The 23,589-nt window shown below is 38.7% G+C and overlaps 1 protein-coding gene across 1 annotated transcript in view; it reads right to left on the bottom strand.

Annotated features, from left to right (window-relative positions):
* The window catches only part of IL16 (interleukin 16), a 168,749-nt gene that overhangs the window by 104,022 nt on the left and 41,138 nt on the right, over positions 1–23,589 (bottom strand). The window contains exon 2 of the mRNA XM_044662513.1: positions 14,790–15,202. Coding sequence (XP_044518448.1) covers positions 14,790–15,202 — 413 coding nt within the window. The remainder of the gene's footprint in view (positions 1–14,789; positions 15,203–23,589) is intronic.

Genomic DNA, 23,589 nt, shown 5'->3' with positions numbered 1-23,589 from the left:
TTGTATTTTAATGGTGGATATGAAAAGATACTCTATATGCTATATGAAAGTCAGTATAAATAAACTTTTATACCAACTTCAATGAAAAGTTATTATACTTTGAGACCTAATATGTGTCTTCTTGCTTCTATCAGGCCTTCTCTTTAGGTTTGATAGAAAAGAGGGGGCTTTCATTGGGTCTGTATTAATTTACAATAGGTCTGCATTACTAATCTTGCTGTATGTGAATACATACTTAGAAACACTAGGTATAGAGCTGAAGGGAGTTTTTAAGATTATTCTAGTTTAAAACCCCCATTTCACAGATAAGTAAATTGAGACCCAGAGAGAAGAAGCTATTTTCCCATCCTAGAAGTAGAATGTAAGAGAACTGGCATTTGAATCCAGGTCTTCCTAATTCAAATCAAGTGTCTTTGGCCCTACACTATAGCTGCCTTCTCACAGAATGGCCACTGTACTTATAATCAGGACCATACAACTTGTACTAAATTATTCTATAACATGCCTTTTGACTCAGCAATGCCATTATTAGGTTTATTTTCTAAGGTGATCAGGGAAAAAAGAAAAGAACTTATATGTTCTAGAACATTTATAGCAGCTTTCTTTGTGATGGCAAAGAACTGCAAATTGAGAGGATAGCTGTCAATTGGGGAATGGCTAAACAAGTTATGGCTTATGATTGTGATGGAATACTACCACACCCTAAGAAATGAGGAGCAGATTAATTTTTTTAAATGGAAGGACCTATGTGAAATACAAAGAATGAAATGAGTAGGGCCAAGAGAATATTATACACAGCAACAGAAGTATTGTTTGAAGAATGACTTGTGTACACACACCTCCAGAGAAAGAACTGGTAAAAAGAAATGAACAAGACATAGTTTTATATATACATATTTTTGTCAAATGATGCCTTCTCTAGTTCAAGGAAGGAGATACCTGGGAATTTTAATGTAACAAACAAGCTAAATAAATAAATTTAAAGTAAAAGAAATTCCTTCTCATGTTATTTCTGTTCCCCACTCCCACTCCACTTCCCAGGCAATGTAAACCTATCTTTGTATCCTCAACTGTGCCTGGCATGATACTGGACACATGCTTGTCACTAAATAAACACTTCTTGATTAGTTGATGAAGAAGTACATGGGAAGCTGGTGTGTGAATGGTAGAATCCACAAGCCATAACTCTGGAGTTGCTCTGATGTGTTCTTTGTCAGAGATTACATGATCTCACTGTGTGTGAGTGAGGTAGTTTTCCATATAAAAGAAATCCACTCATTTGTGGTAGTGGAAGAGAAGTGATGATGGATGGTCCAGGACCCCACATGTAACTTCTCACTGACTGCCCATCATGGGAAAAAATGCAGACTGAATCAAGGATCCTCCAAAATACCAAAGTAAAAGTTATATATATATTGAATACAATACAAAAATATATATTGAAAAATAAGACTAGGAAAATTCCTTCCACAGGGTAAGTGCTTAATGAATATTTGCTGAGATGAAATAAAGGTCTCAGGAGCAAAAAAAGAAATGACAATCCTACAGTGTGAAAGGATCTGAGGCCATTTTGTCCAATATGTAGTTATTTATAGAGTAATTCATTCCACAACATCTCCTATAATTAATAATACACTCTTGAAGACTTCAGTTGAGGGGAAACCCACCATTTTCTGAGGCAACTCATTCTACTTTAGGATAACTAATTGTTAGGATTCTTTCTCCCTTACATCAAGTCTAAAATATTTTGTACTTCAGCCTTCTCCCTCCTTCTCAAGACTTCTCTCCTTCATGTCCAGGTTCCTTCAACTTTTCTCCAAATGGCATATCTTTCAGGCATCTCATCATTCTGGTCCCCATCTTCTAAACATTTGAGAACTGAATACAATTGTTCCTTTACTAAATGATGTGCTGGAGAGAAGAGTACTACTAGTTGCCCCCAGTTCTAGCTTCTAGGGCCAAGCAGAACAAGTTCCTTTTCCATATTAAGGCCCTTAAAAGATAGTTACAATGTCCTTCCAGTTTTTTTTTAACCTTTATCTTCTGTCACTATCAGTAAGACAGAAGAGTGGTAAAGACTAGGCAATCTGGATTAAGTGACTTGCCCAGGGTCATATAACTGGAAAGTGTTTGAGACCAGATTTGAACCCAGGTCCTCATGACCCCAGGTCTGATGCTCTACCCACTGTGCTACCTACCTGCCTTGTTCTTTACATTTTTAAGGGCTATGTATCACCAGTTTCTTCAACTAACCTTCAAATACCATAGTCAACCAATATGGTTTCCTCTGGATACTCTCCCACTTTTCACTCACTGTCCTTCTTAAGTGGTGTGCTAATCAAGTCTGGGATTTCAAAGTGAAAAAGACAAATGTTTACACTTTGTTTATCTTACTGTGAGGTTTATTAGAAGCATAGAAATCAATTCAGTGGACACAATCATTCATGCAGGAAAGGTAGAAAAAGATATACATAAATTCTACTTTGCTGCACCTCATTGGGTACCTGTCTTGGCCTCAGGAAAATAAAATTGCACATATAACTGCTCCCAAGGAGTCAGCTCTTTCCAAATATAGTCAAACCATTGGATGGCCACTGACTGTTAGGGGTAGTCTGGTTTACACTAAAGTGGACAAAACAACCTAAAGATCTTTACAAATGTAGTTTTCATAACTTTTCTTTTCACTTTTCTAATCCTTTTCATAAAGGTGAACTCTCTTTGGTAGAGGAGGGGAGAAAGATGTTGAAGATGTCAATAACAATAAGAGAAAATAAGAGGAAATAAACTACTTATTCACAAATAGAAATGAACAAAAACAAAACAAGCACATCTACATAGGACAAGAAAATCCCAGGTATTTTGAAAACATTTCAATTAATTATTATTAATTGAATTATAATTATATTCAGATTAAAAAGTAATTATTAAAAAATAAGATAAGACTAAAATAGGGGTTTATAGAATTCCTTTTAAATCACAAGAGGTGTTCAAGGATCGTTAATGTTCTATCTATCTTTATCTAGTACTCAACATTCCACCCCTGGGGAAGGGAACAGTCAAATATGTGCCCAGAATTGAACACTGTCCTCCTTACAAGTTAAAAAACTTAGTTCCAGATTTAACCCTTCCACTTACAAATAATGAGACCTTAAGAAATTCATCTCTCCTCCTTGAATCTCAATTTCCGCATCTGTAAAATAGGGATAATAATTCCCTCCCTCATAACATTATTCCATGTCTGTGTTTTAGATAAAATGAGATCATGTGTTAGAAAGAGCTTTGTAAACTGTGAAGTGATATATAAATGTGAGTTCTTATTCTTTTTCCACCTCACAATCCTGGTGAGCAAAAAATAATATAACAGATGTGAAAAGTGATTGAAAACAAAATTCGGTACAATCCAAAGGTTATTCGGTCATTTTTCCTGCCCCTGCATTGATCATAACATGTCTCTAATTTTAAATTGAATGTTAAAAATGTGTGTACATCTATACGCATGCATATATGTATATATATATGAATATGTATATCAGGATTAATTCTTAATTTTGATTTTAAAAATAAATGTTTATTAAGGTACATAGTATCACAGCTCATACAAGTTAGAGTAGTGTTATAACTCCAAAAGGACTGAAAATCCCACAAATAAGTCTAGGAATAAATATTTCATGAATTCTTTTTGCTAGAAACCATAGTGATGTAGTGGGCAATTCATTAGGAATTCAGATGGAAGACCTGAGTTCAAGTTTTGGTTCTGTCACTATGTGACTATGGGCAAGTGGCTTATCCTCTTTGAATATGTTTCCTCCCCTCTAAAAACACCTAAAAAGTGGAGAAAGGACAATAATTTCTGAACTACCCACCTTAGCAAGTTGTAAAGAAAATTCTTTGTCAACTGAAATACCCTATAGAAGCCAGAGCTGCTATTGATTGGTATGTGCTAAAGATGACTAAAATGAGTTGCTGTTATATAAAGCTAATTCAAAACAGATGTGGTGTGCTTTGTAAGTGAACAGACTGGCTAATGTGCCAGCTGCCAATTTGTTTGGAGTTTGTTCTTTAATGTTTCCTGGCTTCTTGAGTCCTCATTCAATTTATTTATTTATTCTTCTCTCCTATACTTCTTGCTGTGATGCCCAAGTCTCTGCGTGGTTTTCCTTAGGTGAATGATGCTCCAGAGTCAGCCACATTTGTGGAGTACTTTCAAATCAAATTGGCCTGTTTGCTAGGCAGGTGGGTTTCCCCAAGTCTTCCAGCCCTAGTATCATGGGATATGTATTTCTTTTCATTTATCGCCAAAAGAATAAACTGCCAGTCATGTCCAGTCCTTACTGATTGCCTCTGGCATTGAATTTTAGAGATCTGGGAAGTCTCACACATGCACACTCACGCACACACTGCCACCACTATTACAAAAAAAAAAAAAAGAAAGAAAGAAAGAAAAGAATTTACTCCATACTTTTAGTAAAATTCCATGGGATAGCGATTCTTTGAGCTAGGAAGGTGAGTTTTAAAATAGAAGGTTCAGGAGAGATCTTGTGGTATGAAGACTTATATGAACTGATCTAAAAGGAAGGAAACAGAAGCAGACAGTGTGATGTACAAAATTCCTGCAACAATATTATTGGGGGAAAATACAAAAATGGTGTGTAATTTACAAGTACCACACTTGGCCCCAAATGAGAGAGTTAAGAATCCACCACCTCCCCTTCTCTTTGTAGAGGTGAGAGTTGGGGGATATTATGTAGTCAAGCACTGCTTACATATACTGTCAATCTCAATCAATGTTACTTAGTTTTGCCGAACTGTACTCTCTCTCTTATTCTCCCCCCCCCCCACTCCCCTCTCTCCCCTATTATTAAAAGGAATAGCTCTCTGTCTCGAGGAGGAGGAAAATTATGGAAAATGAAAGGGATATAAATACAAATGATTTTTTTGAAGCATAGTTCAGGAGAATGCTAATCTGGGAATCAGGAAATCTAGGTTCTAGTCCCACCTCTGTCACTAGTTAGCTATAGAACCTTAGAGAACAGACCTTGGGTTTCTGTTTTTTCATGTATAAAATGAAGGGATTCCATTAAAGAGTATCTAAGGGTTCCTTCTGGGCCTGATATATTGTACCATGATTCTAAGCGCCACTTGGAAACCATGAAGATTGAGCAGGGAAGTGATAATACCTTATTGTGAATTCATTCTATCAAATAATTTCTCCCACCATCTTGCTATGATCAGTTGCACAGAGGGAGAGATAGTTTTCTTCAGGAGGGAAAGTGATTGGGTAGCTTTGTGCCACAGAACACTTTAGGAAAAGGATGAGTCCAGATGAGGAGCTTTATGAGGAAATCTGGACAGAGAGGAAGGTAGGAGAGCCATTGAAAGGCTAATGGTACAGAGGGGAGGGTACCAGGAAGCATGAGAAGGCACAAAATGAGAGGTGAAAAGGCATTATTATTTCTAAATTTGATCAACACTAGATATTCTCCTAAAGAAGGTTCACAATTAATTTATTTACTGTAATGAAGGATGAAATTAGTTTTGAGCCCAGGAAATTGAAGTAAAATATAGGATATGCTTATACCAGGAAACAAAGTTCCAACAAAAAGGGGGGGGGGTAAGCATTTTCACAGTGTCTACTATGTGCCAGGTACTGTGTTAAGTACTTTACGAGTATATCTCATTGGATCTTCATAATAACCCTGAGAGTAGGTACTATTTACTCCCCTTTTATAGTTGAGGAAACTGAAGCAAATAAAGGCTAAATGACTTGCCCAGGGTCACATAGGTAATGTGCCAGGCTAGATTTGAACTCAGGTCTTCCTGACTCTATGTCCAACATGCTCTATCCACTACTGCCTAGCTGCCTCAGAAACATTCAATCCTACCTACATAGGGCTATAATCATGAATTATAAAACTGTTGTATAATCATGTTGTATAATCATGAATTGTAAAACTATTGTTTGAGTCCCTGTCACTTTCTAAAGTTAACATGTTAACTAACTAAGTTAATCTAAAAATAGATAAACTCCAAAGATAAAAAATTTTAGTAGAGACAGTATGGTATAATGGAAGAACACTGGATTTTGAGTTGGAGGACCCAGTTTGGAGTTTCAACTCTGTGGCTTATTAATTATGAAGTAACTTTGGACAAGTAGGAACTATATATCTCTTGTCTCCATTTTCTCATCTGCAAAATGGATATAGGCAGCTAGGTGGTACAGTGGATAGAGTGCCAAGCCTTGAATCAAGGAGACTTGAATTCAAATCTGGCCTTTACACACTTATTAGCTGGGTGAATGGCAAACCACTCCAAAATCTTTGCCAAGAAAACCCCAAATGGGGTCCCAAAGAGTTGGACAGGAATGAAAAGCAACTGAACAATGACAACCACATAGGAACTACCTGCTTCACCAGAGCCACATGCTTTATAAGCCTTAGATTGCTATGGCAATGTGAAATTATCCTCTCTGATTCAGTAACTTCCCATTAGACTCTATTTACTGTTTCAAGAAGAAAGGTTATAGAACTCACTCTCCACTTCATGGTGACTCAAGTGCCAAATGATTAGGACAATCTCCTTAGTTCCACAGAACATTTTAACATTTTAAGGGTCCAAAGAAGCCATGATGCCTACTGTCCAGACCTTGGATGGAGTTCAAATCCTGTATAATTATACGACCCCAGTTAAAGCATATGTCTCCACATCCCAGGATATGCTAAATATAACTAGAAGTTATGGATCTGTATTGATAGGAAAAGTTTCCTCATTGGAAATTCCTTCTATAGATGAAATAATAGATCTAGAAAAAAGAGAAGAGATGGAAGTCATAAAGATGAAGTCAATTCCAGGTTGAAAACCCCAAAATAAAATTTCCCTGTGTTGATACAGCTTGAAAAATTTTGAAGTTTGAATTCCTGCTTCCTGGGGCCCCTTCCTCTCTACCTTTAGCCTCACAGTGCCCCTCCCTACCCTTCTCTCAATCTGCCCAGAACTCCCCATAGTGGTTTCCCATCTATTCCTGTTCTCCTCATGGCACAAAGCTACTCATCCTTTTCCTCTCCCAATAACCCTAAACAAGCTTGTTTCTTTTTTCCTGTTGATTTTAGGATGTTAACTCCAGTGACTTTTCTGTAGAGGTGCTGGCTGGTAGGGCAGTGCTTAATTTGGAACCAAAGTGCATTTCCATTTACCAGTCCAGTGTGTAATGGGAGTAATGATTTAATCCTTTTGAGTCCTGCCAAATATATGGCATACTAGAATAGTTTTATCTTGGCTGATTCTATAATACCTTTTCCTTTAATTTTCATATTATACATTTCTAGGAAAGAGAGCAAGAATGAGAGAGAGAGAGAGAGAGAGAGAAAGAGAGAGAGAGAGAGAGAGAGAGAGAGAGGAAGAGAGAGAGTGAGAGAGAGAGAGAAAAAGAGAGAGAGAGAGAGAGAGAGAGAGAGAGAGAGAGAGAGAGAGAGATTCTCCAAATTTCTCTTTCCAGATATTGTTTTCAAGGGAGTGTAACCATGGCACCACTAGAGGACAGTGAATCCTGTGTCCTCAGCCTGAGTCTCACCGTGAATATACACTAAACTTGAAATGGAATAAATTGGTACTTTGTGTTGGCAGCACTAAGACAGTGAGTCACTTAATTAAGCATATGAAAGTGACTTGAGTGACATATTGAAAAGGGGAAAGAAGTCTGTGTTTCCGTCAGATCTGTTGTGGTTTGTAAAAGGTGACTAAATTTTGTCCTAACAAAACATTTATGATCCTGGGGGCTCTAGTACCCTATCTGGTACTCTAGCTACTCTGCTGCTCATTGGAAACAAGTTGGATTTCTTCATCTAATATATCCTGCCAAACTATGACTTTAAAATCAGGTGGGTTTGAAAAGGAATTTCCACCCACACAATGGGCTTGCCCTTTACCAGACAGTGCCGATTCTGCCCAGTGGGCAAAGGTCCTACGTTTATGACTATATTTCCAGTATGAAATAACCAGCCACACTCTCCCAGTCCTATAGTGTATTTGTGGGCATATGCAAGTCACAGGAAAATCAGGCTGCATCTGAATAAAGGGATTCATTGTTCTAGTTGCTGGCTTTTTTTTATTGTCAGTCCCTCTAACTTCCTTCACAGATTACTTCAACTTTTTTACTTTAAATTTCATATAATCCCATGATGCCAATATTGAGCCTCATTCACAACTACCAAATAAAAGAACAGATTGTTACAAGTACCTTTAGAATCCTATCAGGCCGAGCCATAGAAAAACGATTGAAGTTTGTCTTTGATACCCTACCACCTCCCCTTTCAGTACTGTCCCTGATCTATACCTATTCCCTTGTTTAATTGTGTCAACTTCACAGTCACCTCAGCTGGTCAACTTTTTGCTGCTGGAAATCTTTTTTTTTTAAGTAAAGGAAAGGTGCTGATATTTTAACCCAGAAAGGAAGAATTACTCATCTAAATTCATGAATAAATGAATGTGGCTAGCTCAGATTAATAAAACTGTCTCTCAATATTTGTTTAATGAATGGATAAACGAATGAACCACAGAGGGATGGGACTGAGTGCTCAGGGACATAGATATTAATTTCAGTCAACTAGTTGAGAAATTAAAATCCAGAGAAATATTCTTAATCTTTAACCCTTGAGAACTCATTAAAAGTTTAAAAGACAAGATATTTTCGTTTCTTCATTTAAAAAGCTGAAAATTGAAGGAATATTTGAGTTACTATCATTACTGGATAGCTGAAGTTAATTCACACAGTTAGATGAAATTCAAATTAGTGCTGTTACCACTTACTTGAAGTTGTAAGGGGAAATCTAGAGAGAAAGAAAGCTGAAACTATTGACAAATAGTAAATCCAGAAAATTATATGCAGACTTCATTAATCAAGCTCTCCTTCTATATAGAAGTGAGAGCTGCAATTTTTATGTATGTGCTCCGTGGGTTTATCCATGAAGAATTTCCAAAAAAGAAAAGAAACAGATTCTTCTTCCTAAGACATCTGAAAGATGTGACTCATCCTAGACCAGACAGATAGTCAAGATTTGAATTCTGTTCTCTTTACTCTAATTCTCTTCACTATCACTAAGCCCTCACTCCCTCCTGGAGGTTTTTTGGGAATTTTTTGTTTGTTTTAAATCAAGTTTGCTTTCCTAGGCCACCCAGAAAACATTTCCCACTGTGAGCTGGCATTTGTTCAGGAAATATAAATTATCCAGTTGTAACAGTAAATAAAAAGATATTCCTTTAATTTCAACTTTTAATTAATGACTTAACTAAAAATAACCTCTAACTGAAATGTAGTATTTCCTTCAATCATTAATATAATCCGCAAACATTATTCAAAGAAGGGGTTCATAGGCTTCGAAAGAATCCAAAGAGGTACGTGTAGGGGTTTGCTGGTAAAGCTCTAACAATTAACTTTCAGAAAATACAAGGTATGCTCTTAAGTTTGGTCTACATTATCAACATTTTCTCTAGCACATTAAGCCTAGACAGTCAATAAAATAAATCAAGTTCTGACCTGTAGAGTTTATTAATTTCCAAGTTATAAATGTACACACTGAAAAGTTAACCATCAGCTCTCGAGCCAGGGTAAATTGGCTCTAGTATACTCCTGAGTCCATGATAAACACAAAAAGGTTAAGATGCCCTTTTATTGGGAGAGAAGAAGAATGAGCCCTGCACAGAGCCATGATTTACATTCATACACAGGTAGTAGGACATGAATGATAAACATGAAATGCAGATGGAGAAAACTAGATCTGAAAGAGAAGAAGATAACCATAAAACAATCTCATTAATCCTCAGGGGTGGATAAGTGTAGAAAAGGAGATAATCTATAGTGTGAAATGCTGTAGAAAAGCAAGGAGAGTAATGATTGATAATGACTGAAAAATTGGATTTGATGATAAAGTCAGTCATTCAGTCGATAAACATTTTTTTTTTTTTGGTATTTACTATGTGCCAGGCACAGTGCTAAGTATTGGAAATATGAAGAAGGGAAAGGAGGGGGGGTAAGTCTATACACTAAAGGAGCTCATAGCCTAGTGGGGGAAATGACATGCAATTACTTATATATACAAACAAGATATAGACAGAAGAAATTAGAAATAATCAACAGAGGGAAGGCACCATAATTAAGAGAGATCCATTGTTAAGATTTCCTATAGAAGATAGGATTCCTCCTCTAGGAGTCAAAGCCAAAGGAGTCAGGAGGCAAAGATGAGGAAATAGAGCAATATAGGGTTGGAGAAAAGCTAGGGGAAATGCATAGAGTTGGGAGAGGGAGTGCCTTAGAAGAAGAATACCAAGGAGTCCCGGTTTGCAGATTAAGTGGTTCAGAAAAAAGTTGGAAGACTGGAAAGGAGGGAAGGGGAGAAGATAGGGATGTTGGAGGGCAAGTTATGAAGGACACTGAACACCAAACAGAAGATTTTTGGCTTGATTTTGGAAGTTATAGGAAGTAACTAGAGTTTATTGATTGAGGGTGAGGGACTGACATGGTTCAACCTGCACTTTAGGAAGATCAGTGATGGCTGAGGAGAGACTAGAGTAGGAAGCTCAAGGAGACCAAGAAACAAGCTTTGGCAATAGGCCAGGCCTGTAGTTATGTGGTCCTGCACCAGAAGAGCAATGGTGTCAGAAGAGAGGAGAACATAAAAGAGATGTTACAAGGAGAAAATAGACAAACCTTGAGAAGAGAATGGAGATAGGGAGGAGGAGTGAAAGAGAGTGAGTAGTTAAGGATGGCATCCAGGTTTCAAGTCTGGGTGACTTGAGAGAGAGAAAGTGGTACTCTCAAAAATAATAGAAAGCTAGAAAGAATGAAGAGTTGGGGTGATGATTAATTCAGTTTAGCACATATTGAGTTTAAGATGGCTATAAGATCTTTAAGCCAAAATATAGGGGTACCTCGGTGGTACAGTGGATAAAGTGCCAGGGATTCAGGAAAATTCATCTTCTTGAGTTCAAGCCTTAGACATTTACTAGCTGTGTGACCCTGGGCAAGTCACTTAACCTCGTTTGCCTCAATTTCCTCACCTAAAAAAACAGCAAAGCACTCCAGTATGTTTGCCAAGAAAACCCCCAATGGGTTCACAAAGAGTTGAACATGACTAAAAAATGACTGTCCAACAAGACATTCAGTAAAAAGAGATCACTGCTTGCTTTGAGGGTAAAGTTGCAGTTTACTAGTGGGAATGAAAGTCATGTTGCAAAGCATTCAAAAATGAATGGAAGCCAAAAAAAGTGGAAACAATAAGTACAAATAATTCTTCCACCCTACCCTAGCCCCAGTATTGTGAAAAGAAGGAAAATTATACTATCATAGCTTCAGAGGATTGTAGAATCAATTGAAAGTTTGTTAGACAGGAGGAATCTTGACATCTTTATAGGAAGCAGGAAATGAGCTAATAAGAAAGTTAAAAAGTAGGAAGAGGGGAAATGGCCAAAGGAAGAAGCTTCATGAGGATATGGGAGGGAATAAGGTCAAGGCCACAAGAAGAGTGCTTTGGTCAAGGTTACCTTATCCTCTGAACCTGGAGCAAATGAGTAGGAGATGGGGAATGATTTGGAGGTTATTAGAATTGGGGAATTAGGGCTAGAAGAAAGCTCACCACAGTTTGAAATATAAGGCGAGGATCTCTGCTGAGAGAGTGGAGAAGTAGAAATATAGATGACTTGACAAAAAGAGAAGTTTTCAAACAGTCATTGTGAGGAATGACATAGTCAGTGGTTCCAATTCAAAATGTTTGGTATGTCAAGGCTGAGCTTATATAACAAACTGGTGGTGGATCCAGCCAGTATGTTTGTGTGCCTTCATTAAAGTCAAAGAAGAGATACCTTCTACCTACAGTGGCAGGGAAGAATTCTGGAAAAAGATGAGTCTGTAAGTCAGTGGGGCAAGGAATTCAATAGCTGATGACAGTGTAAACTTGAGTTGATTAACTAAAAGGTCATGAATGTAAAATGGAAAAGAGGACCATATCAGACATAATTGCCTTGGGAAGAGTCTCTAGAGGTTGCTATGAGGACACAGAATGTATTTAGGAAGGTTGAGACACAGAGAAAGCCAGCAGGACAGGACATCATGTTGAAATGTACAAAATTCAGCATTATGGACTGTGGGAGTAGATCAATTTGTAGGAGAGAAAGATGTCAAAGGTATGTCTATCCCTGTCTATGGCTGCCATGGAGTGATGGCACAGATCACAGGAACTAAAGAGGTTGAACTGGGAGGCAAGAGTCTTTCAGAAGACATCAACATGTAAGCCCAATTTCCCAAGTATAAGTGAGATAGAAGGAAAGACTAGAGGGAAAATGTGGGTGGAGGGGAGTGGGGGGGAAATGTTGGTTGGTAGAGAACAGAAAATAAAATCTGAATGGGTTGAAAGTCAAAGAAAAAGTAGCTAAAAAAAGGGAGTGAAGTTGGTATGAGGAGAGCTCAAAAGTGGCAATTATAAACAAGAAACCTTTCTACATCTATCCTCATGAGCCAGAGAGCCATGAGAGGACATCAAAGGATAGCATGTCTTCAGGGGAGATCCAGATGTCTGTGACTGCCGGGGAGTTGGATGGAATATGAAAGGAAGAAGTCTAATATGAATGGCAGTAAATGATCTTTACAATTTCTTCTAGCTTTAACCTTGTAGAATTTTATAGAAATTTAGAGCTGTAGGTGGCTTTTAAAATGTGGTAATCAAACTCCTTCATTTTACAAATTAGAAAACTGAGACACTGCTGTGTTATATGAATTGTCTATGATCATACAGGTATAGTTTTTAAATGATGAAATTTCTCTTTAAAAAATAAAATCAGGCAGAAGGGAGGAGAAAGCCCTGTGATTTTATTAGTATGAGGAAATCTCAAGTGAAGAAACACCCCTATCAATGTACATCAGAACTTCTCTGCAACTTAGAGTCTTAGAGAGTTGCCAAGAGTGCTGAAGGGTTGCATGATTTTCCAATATAGCCATTCTATGTTGGAGGCAAGATTTGAATTCTTCCAGGGCATTCTGGCTTCAAGGCTATTTTCTCTTCAGTAGGTCACTATTATTTTCTGCTCTCAAGAAGAAGAAAAAGGCTAAAAAAATGGAACTCCTCAGATTTAAAAAACAAACCAAGCTCTCAGTATTGTTATATTTTCCAAGAGAAATGGCAAGGAAGAAAGTTAGCTATTATCAGTAACATTGCCATAGAATCAATAGTTCATTGAGGTTTGGGGAATAGTTTTCCCCTAAGCTCTTACCTTCTGTCTTAGAATTGATAGTAAGGCAGAGTAAGTGTTGATTCTAAGGGCTGGCAATTTTGAGTAAGTGACTTGTCCAAGGTCATACAACTAGAAAGTGTCTAAGGCCAAATTTGAACCCATGTCTTCCCACTTCCAGGCCTGGCACTCTATCCACTGTGCTACTTAGTTGCCCCTTTTAATAAATATTTCTTAGGTGTACTATGTGCCAGACACTGTGCTAATGAATGAAAACATGAAGAAAACAAAAACAAGGCCCCTGCCCCCAGGGAGCCATTGTCATACCAGTAACAACAAGTTTATATAGTACACTGTGGTTATTAGATACCTTACAAACCTTATCTCATTTGAAAGGAAAAACAAGGCAAGGTATCATTTTTTTTCTCAGTAAACTCTATAAGTTTAATAATATTTTTGATTTATGTGAAATGGCCTGCCTTAATTAAATTTGTAAGTGCATGTCTATAAATTAAAATGCATTTTACATCTCACCAGCAGCTCTATAATGATAATAATGAGTTCAATTAAATTCAATCACATAATAACACATTAAGTACCTTAAAGAATCAATTACATTCAATCCCACAGGAATATATTAAGCCCCTACTGTATGCCAGGCATTGCCTTTAGTGCTGAAGAGACAAAAAGAAAAACAATTAAAACAATCCTTGCCCAGGATCCAGGTCCAATCATAACTGTCTTATATTGGCAAGGCAATCGAGACATAGTGTTTCCTTGAAGCCATCAAACAGTCAAGAGTATTTAACAAGGACATTGATTCAGTACCAATACTGTTCTTCACTGCTACAGTCAATCATCAATTCCTTGACCTGGAAAGGACCATTGAGGCTGTCTCCAAATATGAAGGGTTATGCTTGGCACCAGAGGGCAGACCTGGGAGCAATAGGTGAAACTCACAGAGAGACAGGCTTGAACTTGATGAGAAGAAAAACTTCCTAATAGAGCTGCCCCAAAGCGGAATATGGAGGTAGTGGGCTCCACTCCACTGGAGGTCTTCAAGTAGAGGGATGTCAGGGATGTGACTGAGAGGCTTTCTATTTTAATAAGGTTGGACTAGGTGATCTCTGAGATCCTTTCAAACCCTGAGGTTCTGCAAAGTCACCTCATCCAAGCCTTTGATGGACAAAGCACAATGTCCCGGATAATTAGCCATCCATCCATTCCTCATTTCACTGCAGTAAAAGGAAATTCACTTCCTTACAAGCAATTCCTTATATCATAAGACAATTATCTTTAAGTTCTATCCTATGTTGATCCTAAGTCTGCAGCCCTGCATATTCTAGCCCCTGGTAAGATTACTCCCCTCTGGAGTGAAGCAAGATAAGTCTCCAGTCTCTATTCTGACTGATTTATTTTTGTCCCTAATATATACATCCATAAAATTGATGCTTTTTCCCCCCTTTCCGATAGAACATCTGGATTCCTGATTTTTTTTTTTAAGAAACTAGCCCAGAGATTTTAAAGCTCAGAAATCTCACTGATGCTTTGTTGGGACTGACAGGCACTGAACATACCTTAATAAAGCATTTTCGCCTGGGGTTCTTGCCACGGTCATTCATTGGTGTATGAAGCTGTGTAGCCTTGGAGCCCAGAGCTAGATCAAGAATGCCTGGCTCTGCTTCTGATGTGTCTGCCAGTTGCCCAGGGCAGTGGAAAGATCCCTCCTGGGCATAGTCTGCAGTTATCTCAAAGGGGTCGGTGCATTTCTCATCAGGACTCGATCCATCATCACTGCTTTTGGCATGGCAGAGAATCAGGGACCGAGAAATAGAACGAAACTTTTTGGATTTCCTGCTCTTCCCAGCACTGCTCTGCTGCTCCATTTTCAGCGAGGAAGTGATGCTGCCCCTTTTCCTCTGCTGCTCCCACTGATTTGGCACAGACGAGGAGACTGTTTGATTGGGTTTTTCAGAAGCCTCATAAGGTCCTGGAAGAAAAAGGGAGGAAAGAAGAAAAGGAGTGGTTAGTTGCTACTAACACAATCATTGGAAAATCCTGAGCAAACCAAATAAACAGAGCCTCTTCTGGACAGCAGCAGCCTCATGGTGCCTCATGACTTAGAATGCTCCACTTCAGCCTAGTGCTGGACTCTGAGCTCCCTAACCAACCCCTGCATCCTTCCTTGCTGCTATTTTGGGCTGGCTGGGACATCTGAGCAAATGTCTCTGGGTGTTACCATACCTTCTGGCTTACAGACATTGTATGATTAAGTCCCCAAATGGACAAGATGGCTTAGAAACATAGTCCTGAATGATTAAATTCTAGAACTAGAACAGACCTAGTCAAAAGCACAGTGGCAGAAAAGAAAGAACACTAGAGTTGAACTTGGGAGTTCTGGATTCTGGACCTGGGTCTGATATGACCAAGTTGTATGATATAAGGCAAGGCAATCTGCCTCTCTGGGGCCCAGTTTCTTCTATAAAATTAGGTGATTGGATTAGATCAGAGGTTCTCAACCTGAGGTTAATGGACCCTTAGAGATTTCAGGGGATCCATTAATTTAGATGGAAGAAAAATTATATCTTTATGCCAATATAATCGGCTTCTAATATAATACTATATATTTTATTGTTGTTCAGTCATTTCTGGTCATGCCCAAATCTTTGTGACTCCATTTGAGTTTTTCTTGGCAAAAATACTGGAGTAGTTTTCCATGTCCTTCTCCTGCTCATTTTACAAATGAAGAAACTGAGGCAGACAGGGTTAAATGACTTGCACAGGGTCTCACAGCTAGTAACTGTCTAGTGTCAATTTGGAACTTGGATCTTTCTGACTCCAGGCCCAATCCTCTGTGTCACCTAGCTGTCCTTTATGTATTTTAGCACATTTAAAGACATTCTGAGAAGGGGTCCATAGGCTTTACTAAATGGCAGAGAGGTCCATAATGTTAAAAACCCCTGGACTAGATGATAGCTAAGGTTTCTTAAAGCTCCTGCATTCTCTTAAATCTAGTTCACTGCTCTTGTTTGTTTTAATAAGGAAACAGATCCTGAAAGCCTTTGCCAGAAGTCATATAATTAATAATTAAGAAGACTAAGAATCAGGATTTTAGGTTGGAACAAATATTCTTTTAAGACATCTAGTCAAACAACCTTCTTTTACTGTTTGAGAAACTGGTGCCCAACAAGTTTAAAAGTGGAAGAATCCAAGACTTAAATTCATATCCCCTGAATTTATACAGTGGGGGCCATGGAACAGTGCATAGGGGACTACAACTTGACCCCAAGTCGTGTAATCAACCAATCAAAAAGAGAGAAGACTGGTCTCATCCCACCATCCCCACCATATTCAATAATGGGGCAATAAAACTATACCTACTATTTGCTGATTACAGAGCAATACTCCCCAACTCTACCTCCATCTGTGCACAGTGAAAACACCCAGTTTTTCCTCCCCTATACCATGCTCCTCAAAGCAGTTATAGCTAAGGGTAGAGTGAACTTAGCTGTAGGAGCTGATTATTAAATTTTCAGAGTGCATTTACATCTGGTAAATACATAAACTCGGGGCAGCTAGGTACCTCAGTGGATTGATAGCCAGGCCTAGAGATGGGAGGTCCTGTGTGACCCTAGGTAAGTCACTTAACCCCCATTTCCTAGCCCTTACTACTCTTCTGACTTGGACTCAATACATAATATTGATCCTAAGGAGGAAGGTAAGGGTTTAAGAAAAAAGAAAAATACATAAACTCTACAAATTAAAGCTTGTTCTATTGTTTTATTGACTTTCAGACCTAAGTGAAGGAAGAAATACTAATAATGGAGATTAAACTTTAAAATATATCTTGTATACACACACATATTCTGAAAGCTGGTTGTAAAACATTTGTTAGTTCATCCCTAGTTATAACCTAATCCCAACTCAGCTGTGCAAGTACATAACATACTAGCATATCCACAAAGGTTTGCTTTTTGTTTGTTGTTTACTGATAAAGATGTACAATCAAAAAAAGTTTATAGACCACTGATTCTAAATAGGTGAGCAGAAAAAGATTAAATTTCTTCATTCCCCTAGGAAATAGCACAATCTTACTTTTGGAATTACTTTTAGTATATAATATATTCATTTCCTTTTGTATATATTAGCCCCACCACCACCACCCCAGTAAATTATAAGATCCTTGAGGGCAGGGACTTTTCTATTTTTTGTCTTTGTATTTTGGGGGCTTCGATAGCATAGTACTAGGTATATAGTAGGTACTTTATAAATGTGCGTTGAAATAATTTAATGGAATTTGACTTAATAAAGGAAAAGAAGTTTAATTTACTTAAATGAGGAAATTGATGACAGAAGGAATCACTGAGGCTTTTTCTAAAGAAATATTTGATCTGAGACCAAGGCAAATAACAAAAATTACATTTCTGACACAACAATATTCATGAAATGTTATTTTTGGACTAAAAGGAAGTTGAACTCAGATTATTTGTATTTACCTATTCTGGTCATGAAGATGAGAGAATAAAATACATTTACCACTTCTTGGTATAGAGGTGGAAGGCTGTTGGAGGCAGAATGCCAGACACCATTGCTCTCTCAGTTGTTTCTGCTCAACAATTTCTTTTGTTATAAAGGGAAGGTTGAATAGTGAGAAGTGGCTATTACTTTTTGTTTTGGGGTTTTTTTTAAACCTTTACCTGCTGTCTTAGAATCCGCCCTAAGTATCAGTTCTAAGACAGAAGACAAGTAAGAGCTAGGCCAGTGATGGCAAACCTTTTAGAGCCTGAGTACCCAAACTGCATCTTCACAACACATATGAGCCACCCCCTTGCCCCAGATAGGTAGGGAGGAAGTGGTCCCATTAGGCTGCTGGGCAGAAGGGCAGGTCATGGGAGAAATGTCCTCAGGCACAGTGGAGAGGTGAAGGGTAACAGTCCCTTCCAGCATTCGTGCCATAAGCAACTGTACCTTACCTTGGGCTACTAGGTGGTTCGGTGAATAGAGCACTGGACATGGAGTCAGGAAGAATTGAGTTCAAATGGTGCACTTATTAGCTGATTTGTCCTGGGCAAATCATTTAACTTCTATTTGTCTGAGTTTCCTCAAGTATAAAATGAGAATAATAATAGCACCTACCAGAATTGTTGTAAGGATCAAATGAAATCTTCAAGTATCCCAAGGTCCTTTGTGGAAGAAGGGTAATTCTGTCATAAATATTACCCTTTTCCCCCATCAGCCCCACCCCCAAAAAGAGTGTCTCATTTAAACTTTCTAACTCTCCCAGCCCAAGAACAGATATTTTCACACAATTGACCTTTGATGAATGTTTGTTGAAGGGGGAGGAAAAGCTAACAAAAAACATATTTGATGCAAATCAAAACAACTATGAGGTACTACCTTACATCTAGCAGCGTGGCCCATGTAACAGTAAAGGAAAATAATAAATGTTGGAGGGGATGTGGCAAAATTGGGACACTAACACACTGCTGGTGAAATTGTAATTTGATTCAACCATTCTGGAGGGCAATTTGGAATTATGCCCAAAGGGCGTTAAAAGAATGCATGTCCTTTGATCTAGCAATGCCACTACTGGATTTGTATCCCAAAGAGATAAAAAAAATGGGAAAGGTTCTGTTTGTACAAAACTGTTTATAGTTATACAAATGGAAAATGAGGGGATGTCCCTCCATTGGGGAATGGCTGAACAAATTGTGGTATCTGATGATGATGGAATACTATTGTGCTATAAGGAATGTTGAACTGCTTGATTTCTATAAGAACTGGAAAGGCCTCCATGAACTAATACAGAGAGTATTAAATAAGCAGAAGCATGAGAACACTGTACACAGAAATTGAAACATTGTGGGAGGATCAAATGTGATTGACTTTGCTACTAAAAGCAATGCCATGATCCAGGACAACTCTGAGGGACTTATGAGAAAGAATGCTATCTACATCTAGAGCAGTGGTTCCCAAACTTTTTTGGCCTACTGCTCCCTTTCCAGAAAAAATATTACTTAGCGCCCCTGGAAATGAATTTTTTTTAAATTTTAATAGCAATTAATAGGAAAGATAAATGCACCTGTGGCCATCACCACCTCCTGGATTGCTGCAGCACCCACCAGGGGGCAGTGGCGCCCACTTTGGGAATCACTGACCTAGATAAAGAACTATGGAGTAGAAATCCAGTAGGAAAATATATGATTTGTCACTTATTTATATGGGTATGTGATTGGGAGGTTTGATTTTAAAAGATTACTCTATTACAAATAATAATATGGAAATAGTTTCTGAGTAATAAGACATGTATAACCCAATGAAATTGCCTGTGAACTCTGGGAGGGGGGAGGGAAAAGGGGAGGGAGACAAGAAGAATTGTGTAATCATGGAAAAAGTAAAAAATTAAATTAAATCTAAAATTTATATATATGTACATACATATGTATATATGTACTTGAAAATTTTTATTGCTGGAAATAGCATTCCTTCTATGTGCCCAAGCACAAATAAACACAGAGACCTGCCAATATTATCATTAAGGAGAAAAAATGATGATGCTATGCTTCCAAGAACTAAAATTATCAACCTTCAGAATTAATTTATTACTTCTTTCATTTGGGCACCCTTGAAAGCAGCCATCCACAGCAATAGGAAGGACAGTCATTCTAAATGTGAATTTACTAACTCTATAAAAAATAGCTAAAATGATAACCAAAGCTCCTGATTGCTCTTTGCTGTTAACCCTTAGATAAAATCAAACACCTCTCAGTACCTCATTTTTCTTACCTGTTGACCCAAAATAATAATACCATCATCCTAAGAATAATTTACACTTAGACAAGAGCTAAAGTTACCAAGTGACATCATATTTGAGGTCTCATTCATTCCTTACCTTAAGCCTCTAGATTGGGACAATATTTGTAATCTAACTGGTAGAGCAAGTTCTTGGATGAGTTCTACCAGGGCCAATCAGTGCTTTCTCCACACCTTAGAATAGTTTTAGAGCCATGGGCAGCTAGATGACTTCAGTGGCTAGAGAGCCAGACCTGGAGATGGGAGGTCCTGGGTTCAATTATGGCCTTAGACACTTCCTACCTGTGTGACCTTGAGCAAGTCATTTAACCCCCATCACCTAACCCTTACTGTTCTTCTGCTTTCTAACCAACTGATTCTAAGATGGAAGGTAAGAATTAAAAAAAAATAATAGCTTTAGAGAAAGGACTGGTCCAAAGTCACACAACTAGCTTATGTCAGAAAGGAACTTAAACTCAGGTTTTTCTGACTAAAATTGGCTGTCCATCCACTCTATCACCCTTTCTCTGTAATAGACAGTGCAAGTATTATTGTCTCCATTTTACAGATGGGGCTAATGAGGCTGAGATCAACTAAATGGTTTACACAAAAAATCCCACCACTAACTAGTGCTGGAGCCAAGACATGAAGCCAGGTTTTCAGATGCCAAGTCTAGGGCTCATTCTCCAAAGGCATGCTCACAAAGTTTAGCTTGCAAAGAGGCATTTACAAAAACAAAAGACTGGGCTTAATTCTTCTCTTTCCAGATTGGGGAAAGCAGGAAGTCATAAAGCTGTGGAGCCCAGCCCTAGCGAGGATGGGAGTGAGGAGGGGAAAGTGATGCTTCAAGGATGAGGAAAGCTATTCTTCTTTTCTTGCTCCCTAGACTTTGTAGACCCATCAAGTGAATGAATGCTAAGCAATAGAGAGCACAGTTCTCTGGGAACATTTACCACAGGGCTCTCTAGCTTCCCTAAGAGATTCCTAAACAGATTTTCTCCACACTGTTTTACAGCATGAAGAAAAGCCTTTCCCTGCCTGCTGCAGAGTGGTCTGTGGGGCAACAACAGCAGCGGCTGCCAAGTGACTCTCCAGGGGTCCACAGTTATTAGCCAGGCTGCTGAAGGGAATTAGGAGACAGGACTTGATAAAATGAGGAGGAGGAGGAAGAATAAAAGGAAGAGGAGAAAGAGGGAGAGGAGGAGGGAAGTTCTCTCCTCTGCAGTTTGAGTATGTTGTTTTTTTATCTGCTTGTCCTGAAAGGAAGAGCTCCAGCCCATAGAAAAGCAGGTTATAAAGATGAAAGAGCTCTCATGATTCCAGGGAGGCCCCATAGTGCAGTGTGGTCTGAGGGAGGTATCACAAGTCAGAAAATCAGAAGAGCTGGGATTGGCTCCAGGCTTTAACTGCCAGAATGACCATGGGCAAGTCATACAAACTCACAAGCTCTCTGATTCTTCAGGACTAAAATGAGACCAGATCAATCAATCTGCAAGCATTTATTAAGTTCTTGCTCTGGAGCACTGTGCTGAACATTGGAAATACACAGGAAAACAGAAGAGGAAAAAAACCCCTCCTTGCCCTCAAGAATGAGACATTGTGTACATGTAAGGGTATACTCAAGATGTGTTCAAAGTAGATAGAAGGTAACTGAGTTGTCTCCCCACTAGGGTACTTGACTCTGTTGGTATTCTTATAAACACAGTGCTACCTACCCTAAGGCAGGACAGGAGAATGAAGGGTGTCATCTGCTTTGTGTACAGCTGGGATACACCATTGCTGAGTTAGAGCTTTGGTGGGTGTGATAATATCTTCTTTCTTTGTAATTAGGGTTCAAGATGTTGGGCACACTCACAGCAAATGCCTTTGTAAAAGCAAATGTCAGAGAAGATGATCTGAACAAAAAGCTCAAAATCTAAACAAGGAAAAGTTAGAAAAATGGGCTGAAAGCTTACAAGATGATGCTTTTCAGCTTTGGGGCAAGTTAACCCTATGAGGCTCGGTTAATGGGAGTGATAAAAGGGATTTGGAGCAAATCAAAAATACTTTTCTTCCTGTCCTCATTGGCATGGTAACCGGGTGGGGGAGTGGGGGGAGAAGATGCCAGAAGTTCCCAAGAATATCTACTGTCCTGGGACTCATTTTTGGAGAATTCCCTGAGATATTACAAGTAATTTGTGGACTCTATCCTGAGTATTTCTGGATTGTAACTGGAGCCCCCAATTACTCTGAGGAGGAGTAAACAAGAGAACATTATAACTAAAGGACTCTAGGAAGAACTAGGGGGGAGACACTATAAAGACTTCATAAGGAAAGGAGATCACCATTCAGAGCTGAATCCCAGCCCACGCTCCATGAGGTTTTCTTTATTTCTTGATTCAATTGTGGCATTCTAGAGGGGGGATAGAAGCCACAAAGCCAAGCTATCAGGGATCCAGAAACTGAAAAGGAGAATAGGAGTGCATTGTTTCACATGTTATAAGAAAGTAGAAACAGCTGGCAAAAGATGCACAGATAGCACTAGTTGATTCAAGATCATTTGATTCCAGTGTGTTCAGAGAATGTACACATGTCTCAGAGAAGACTAATCCAGCTGATGAAGGAACTGGTAGTGGAAATGAGAAAGGCAAATGGCAGGAGTGGCAGACAAAGATAACTCAGGAGAGCCAGAAGAAATACCTGATCAAACCACAACCATCAAGAGACTAGTAGATAAGAATTGGTGAGTGATCTTTGGACTATCAGGAAGAACAAGGCAAGTTTAGTACAACTGTGGCAGGGAGGGAAGGCTTCGATTTTAAGAAAAGGCAAGAGGATAGAGTTTATATTATATTATAGAACAAGGACTGTAACTTCTATTCCTACAAAATCCTAAAAATACTTTATTAGGCAATTTGTGAGTATTTGATAGTAGATGTGGTGATCACTAATAGCCAATGTGATTCAATCAGAATAGATAATGCCAGACTATATTTATTTCCTTTTAAACAAGGTACCTGTCAGGCAGGAGAGCAAGAGAATTCTATAGACATTGTGCTCTCAGAATTTATCTCTGCCAAATCCAGCTTCAGACACTTCCCAGCTGTGTGACCCTGGGCAAGTCACTTGACACCCATTGCTCACCCTTACCACTCTTCCACCTCTGAGCCAATACACAGAAGTTAAGGGTTTAAAAAAATAATTTATCTTTCCCACAGAGGTAGAAAGTCAGTACACTTGAATCAATAGGGCATCCTGAAGGAGAAACAGTTCCAGGAGGGTCAAACCACCACTACCACCACCTTAACCATGGCCTCTCCTCAGACCAAGGTAGAAATAGGGTAGGTCCCTGAGTCAAAAACCCCCAGGAGTAGTAACACCTCATAGTCTGTCCATACTGTTTCCAGCCTGGCCTCCCCAGAAAGTCATCCATGGGATAAATGCCTGAGGAAAAGAAACCCTCCAGCCTCAACAACAATGAAAATACTGAATATCAACTCTCATTGATAAGCAAGTAAGCCCAAGAACCCAGAAAACAGCAATAACTCTCTCCCTACCACCACCATTATGAACTTTGCTTCTAGTCCAACCCACTAGATCATTGTT

Source organism: Gracilinanus agilis, chromosome 2, assembly GCF_016433145.1.
Source record: "Gracilinanus agilis isolate LMUSP501 chromosome 2, AgileGrace, whole genome shotgun sequence".
NCBI classification, from domain to species: domain Eukaryota; kingdom Metazoa; phylum Chordata; class Mammalia; order Didelphimorphia; family Didelphidae; genus Gracilinanus; species Gracilinanus agilis.
The sequence above is the reverse complement of the archived record's forward strand: the minus strand, read 5'-3'. Positions and strand labels throughout refer to the sequence as shown.